Source organism: Hemiscyllium ocellatum, chromosome 6, assembly GCF_020745735.1.
Source record: "Hemiscyllium ocellatum isolate sHemOce1 chromosome 6, sHemOce1.pat.X.cur, whole genome shotgun sequence".
NCBI lineage: Eukaryota > Metazoa > Chordata > Chondrichthyes > Orectolobiformes > Hemiscylliidae > Hemiscyllium > Hemiscyllium ocellatum.
In genome coordinates, this window is record NC_083406.1 from 30,698,454 (window position 1) to 30,704,453 (window position 6,000).

Genomic DNA, 6,000 nt, shown 5'->3' on the forward strand with positions numbered 1-6,000 from the left:
GTATCGTCGAGCTAGTTCTGTATCCACATAGCTAGTTCTCCTTGTATTCCATGTGACCCAAGTTTGTTAACCAGTCTATTATACAGAACCTTGTGGAACACCTTACTCAAGTCCATATAGATCATGCCCACCACTCTGCCTTCATCAACCCTTTTGGTTACTTCTACAAAAATCTCAAGTAAGTCAATAATACACAAATTTCCCATGTACAAAGCCACACTGACTATCCCTAATCAGTCCTTGCCATTCCAAATAAATGTAAATCCTATCCCTCAGGATCCTCTCCAAAAATCTGCCCACCACTGATGTCAGGCTCACCGGTCTAGAGTTCCCTGACCTTTCCTTATCACTTTCTTAAATAGGAGCACCACACTATACAACCACCAATCTTCCAGTACCTTACCTGTTGTTATCTCGGCAAAGGCCCAGCAATCACTTCCCTAGCTTCCAACAAAGTTCTAGGGTACAACTAATCAGGTCCCGGGTACTTATCAACTTTTATATGTTTTAAGACATCAGCACCATCTCTACTGTAATGTGGAGATTTTTCAAGATACTGCTATTTGTTTTCCCAGTTTCTCTAGCTCCTGTATCCTTCTCTGCAGTAAACACTGATGCAAAATACTTATTTAGTATCTCCCCTACCTCCTGCGGTTCCACATGTGGTCAGCCTTGCTGATCTTTAAGGGGAGTTGAGAGTGTGGTGCTGGAAAAGCTCAGCAGGTCAGGCAGCATCTTTAAGGACCTATTCTCTCACTAGTTGTGTTTTTGTCCTTAATGTGTTTATGAAACCCCTTTGGATTCTCCTTAACCCTATTTGACAAAGCTATCATGTCCCCTTTTGCCCTCCTGACTTGCCTCTTAAGTATACTTCTACTCCATTTATACTCTTCTAGGGAATCACTCAATCCTTGTCTATACCTGACATCGGTTTCCTTCTTTTTCTTGACCAAGATCTCAATTTCTCTTGTCATATACTATTTCCTACACGTACCAGCCTTGCCTAACAGGAATACACCGTCCCGGGACTCTCGTTATTTCATTTTTGAAGGCTTCCCACATTTCAGCCATTCATTTACTTGCAAATATCTGCCCCCAATCAACTTTGGAAAGTCCTAGCCTAACACCAAAGTTGGCCTTCCTCCAATTTAGAACTTGAACTTTTAGATCCATTCTGTGCTTTTCCATCAATATTTTAAAACCCCTAATAGAATTATGATCACTTGCCTCAAATCGCTCCCCACTGACACCTTAGTCACTTACCCTGCCTTATTTACCAAGAGGTCAAGTTTTGCTCCTTCTCTAATAGGTACATACACATACTAAATCAGAAAATGTTATTGTACACACTTAAATTCCTCTCCATCTAAACCTTTAACACCATGGCAGTCCCAGTCTATGTTTGGAAAGTTAAAATTTCCTATCATTACCACACTATTATTCTTACAGGTAATAGATCTCCTTTACAAATTTGCTTCTCAATTTCCTGCTGACTGCTGGTTGGTCTATAGTACAATCCCAATCAGGTGAGCATCCCTTTATTTCCCTGTTGCAACCAAAATAACTTCCCTTGATCATCAAATCATAATAGTTTTTATACAGGCTGTACCACTCTCTGCATTAGCATCAAAATTAATGGGAAGAACAATTATTTGTATTAGGTCATCTCCAACACGTTACTCGTTTTAACATTAAAACAATGTAGTAAATTTTCTCCAACTTGTCGCTCATCAAGATATATGATTGGTGTAAGCTATATTTGGATATAGTTAACTAGTATTTGTATTCTGGTTTAACAGATTTGTTTTGGAAAAATAAAACCTAGAGTACTTTAGGTGTTCAGAGATGGGTCTTAAGATTCTGTTCTTAATCCAAAGGACATGAAACCTTTTCAAGGAGGCCTTGAAGCTTAAAGTAAGGAGGGGAAAACAGGAACAGTTTGGACAATCAATATGATCATATGAATGCCAAGGAAGCTCAAAGGGTCAAATGGACTAGTCCTATTTGCTATATTTTGGTGACCCTACATATCAGGTTTTTAAAGTGACTTTATCACAAAGCAAGACACCAGGTTATGTTCATTACTTCAAAGTATAATCCACAATCATTTAAACTGGCAATTAACTAAGAGTCAATCTGCAGAAATTCTTCAGATGAAATCTCAGGAGAACAGTTACATATAATAACAGCTAGACGTTATTACAACCTTTTATGTATGTGTGAATCATTTTAAATGAGTAAAAATTTTATAGTAACTTCATTTAAATCACAGAATGCAATGCTCATCATTGGTAAATAAACAGATAATGCAAAGACTAAGTTTGTTTTTCAAATCCTATCACCGCTACATGGTTATAACACAAAACAGTGTTGTCTCAACTTGATGCTTTGCATTGTAGAACACTCCATCTGCTTTTTACCTGTGTAATAAATAGGATACTTTTGTAAATTGTAGATGTATTTTAATAATTTGGTGACAAAGATGCTAAGTAAGCAGCAAAGCAGTAAACAAGAACCCTAGTAAGGTTCATATCGACAGTAGCCATTCAGGAATTGAGCAACTGATATCATTCTATTATGATACACTAATAAACAGTGATGGATAACAGAATAATAATAATAATAATAATAATAATAATAATAATAATATTAAGGACTTTAAATCTTTTGTGGAAAATATAGAATGCAGACTGGGTTATTGGGATATGGTGAAAATATGGCAGTCAGTATCATTTTTAATCACAACTTAAAGTTAACCTGCTATTTTAAACTGACTTAATTATGAAAATAAAGATTACATTTCACAAACAGATTTGGGGTTTTTCACTTATCAAATGCTTTCCAATATTTAATATTCAAAATTTGTGTTTTTGTTTTAAACAAACAAGAATAAAGAACACAAGCTGGTCATGTAACGAATATAATATATGTACAGAGTATCTATCACACTTGGCAGCTCAAACACCTATAACAAAAACACCTTTAAACAACACACAATAATTATTTTGCACGCCCTAACAATCTAACATCTCTCCAGTCCTCTTCATCACACAGCTTTAACTTGTAATCATGCAGATCCGTAAAAAAAAACACAAGATGTGGTCACAATTAGCATTAACGTCTTGCAATAAGACCATTGCATTTTTTTTATCTGCATATCCCATAGTATGCTATAAACCCAATAAATGCACCCATTCCTACACCTATTTGAAAAAAAAACCTCTACTATTGATCTAGTATATTCCCATTGATTGTTACTATTGAGTAAAACAATGCTATCTCGGTGCAGAAAGATCTGGGCATTCCTAGTCTGTTGCGTTTACTGCTGATTTGCAATCGAATCATCGGAGAAAAACAAAGCTCCACCCTACAACGTCCAAATAGATTAGGTAATTCACGTACGGTACGTACGACATCATATTGCAAATTATAAAATGGCCTGTCATAGCAAGTGCAGCACATGAATGTAAATTGCCTTATATTAATGACATTGTCCATGACATATGATGTGCTGTCAATTCGATCAAGAATTAAACTAAACCTTCTTCCACCGTTTCATTGTCCTGCACCATAGGTTTCGTTTTCAATAACGCACGTGATTAACCGAACAATTTCACAACATCATGAAAGCTTTCTCCGCCCCAGTGAAACCTACTGGTCTGAGAAAAATAAATCTATTGTAAAATGTTTAATTACAAGCGATCCTAACCAAACCAAAAGCAGATCAGAATTTGCTGTTTATATGAGTGTCAATGTCGACGGTTGTTTCAAGAGGTGAGGTAGCTCACGATTCTACGGCTGTTTTGAAATACACCCTGACAGCGAAGGGCTGAGACTCAAAATTGTACCACCCTTATAATCACTTTCCACGCGTCCCTCAGCTTGCTGTCATCTAAGGATTTACCGTCCTTCATGCGAAATAATCAAGTTACCACGTCTATGAGTATAAGCCAAGCTAAACAACGAAAAGATAAATAAAAGCATAACGTTCTTCACAACCCCTTCACCCTACAGCCGCAATATTGGCCCAACAGTAATGAAGAAACGTGGTATCTGTGGCTGAGCCCCCAAGACAACGCCTCACATTTCCCTGCAATCTCATATCCGTGTGCAGAGGCAAAACTGCCAGACACCCCGGACGGTCACCCCAGGCTCACCACCGAGTAAGCAACCCCTAACTACATTCACGCGAGCAAGGGAAACCCCTGACTCTATCACGATAGGCATCGGCAAAGAGTTCCTGCATTTTGTCAGCCAACCAGACAGAGCACAGTGCGCTGGGCCTGTGTCAGCATATGCTCACGGTGCAAATTCATAACCAGTGGTTATCAAGGTTGACAAGCTTCAATACCACCTTCCCACTAACCCATCCGGTCCACTGGTTCATTGGTACAAGCAGCATCCTATCCAAATCTGAGTTGACCAACACATTCTGAAGCACGTTGCATCAGCAAAGGCGCAATTCTTTTCATGTTTCTATTGTGCTCAAGACAGTTGCTTTATTGCAAAATCGGCCTTGGGAAAGTAATTTATGTGGGGTTTCGCGAGCGCCCTGTGCTTTCTATACGTTTATTGTTTGTGTGTGTGAGAGAGAGCGGTAACCTTCTCTAATATCTCCGGCGTACTGTTCAAGACTCAGGCTGACACTGCTGTTTTTACCTGCTGTGCTGGGCGTCCAGGGCGGCGGCGAACAGCCGCCGGTACTTGTTCCCGAGCAGCTTCCCTGACAGCAGCTGGTGCTGGACCCGCCCGGCGGCTTCCATCCCTCCTGCTCCTCCAGAAGCAGTAGCAGCAATCCGGGGATCAGGGGCAGGGAAGATCAGCGAGTCCGTGTACAGGAAAGAGCTGGTGGAGGAGGAGGAGGAGCCGGCGGCAGCGGCGGTCGCGGAGGGCGGGTAGCCGGGGTCCGGGTGTGAGGTGCAAGAGAAGGAGGCGGCGCCACCGCCACCGCCGGTTGTGTGAGGAGCCGGAGCCGAACACATCATCCTCCGGGTGGAGGAGGAGATGGGGGGAGGCAGAGGAGAGGAGAGAAAGGGAGGGGGTGGGATGTGGAAGGGGTGAAGGGAGGGGGCGGGGGTGTGAAGCGGCTCCTCCCAGGAAACTGGGGTTCAGCGGGCAGCCGTTGATCACTGCCTGCGGGCGGGAAGGATGGAAGGCTCCTCTCCCTCCCCCCCTCCCCCTCCCCGAGCGCCGGTCTCTCGGTTATAGATTCTCAAATGGCCGCCCCAGCTGTCCGCATCGTTCGCAGCCCGAGGAGGAGCGCCCGGTTTGCGGCGGTTCCCCCGCGTAGTTGGGGAGGCTCTGGAGTGCCCGGTGGGCGGGCGGGTCGGTGTGTCGTGTCGTATCAGGTCACGGCGCTCAGCTGCCCGTCGCTCCGCGGTCCCGGCCACTGCTCAGGCTCGGATGCGCCGACGACGCTGCCATCTTGAAATTGCCGTGCTGACGGCGGGCGGGCGCGCTGCACGCCGGGATGGGCTGGCGAGCCTCGGAGGACCGCAGTGGTCCTCCCAGCCCCGCTGGCTGAGGAGGTGGCACCGAAATGAGGTGTCACTTGTCCCGGCTGGAGGAGAGGTTGTACATCTGCTGAGCATCGTCCCCCACCGTTCACATTCCCAGCCTCGGGTTTATTTCTTTAAATGAACTATTTTGGAGCCTCTTCATACCTCAGGCACTAAGGTAACTTGCAAATGATTAATTTATAGCAAAACTTGCTTGAATCAATCACGATCAAATGAAGGGTATAGTAATTAACAATTTTTTAAAAAATTACAATTGTTTTGTGCGTGCACGATCTGTTTTTCTACTCTTCTATTATAACTTATTATTTTTCGTTTCACTTTTCGTCATCCTTTGAATAATGTTCTCTATCTTTCCCTTCCTTGTTTCTTTAATTCGAATGATCCACTGAGCTTGAAAAATGGTTGAGATTTATTTATTTCTCACTGCTCGAACTGTTGTACACAAAACGATCCCCTCTTTTGATTAAATGTGACATTTAAA

At 42.7% G+C, this 6,000-nt stretch overlaps 1 protein-coding gene across 9 annotated transcripts in view; it reads right to left on the reverse strand.

Moving 5' to 3' along the window:
• mycbp2 (MYC binding protein 2) overlaps positions 1-5,452 on the reverse strand; it is a 245,305-nt gene extending 239,853 nt beyond the window's left edge. For all 9 annotated transcript variants that reach the window (XM_060825911.1, XM_060825914.1, XM_060825918.1 and 6 more), the window contains exon 1: positions 4,660-5,452. In XM_060825911.1, coding sequence (XP_060681894.1) covers positions 4,660-4,985 — 326 coding nt within the window. In that variant the 5' untranslated portion in view covers positions 4,986-5,452. The remainder of the gene's footprint in view (positions 1-4,659) is intronic.
• Positions 5,453-6,000: the final 548 nt, after the last annotated feature.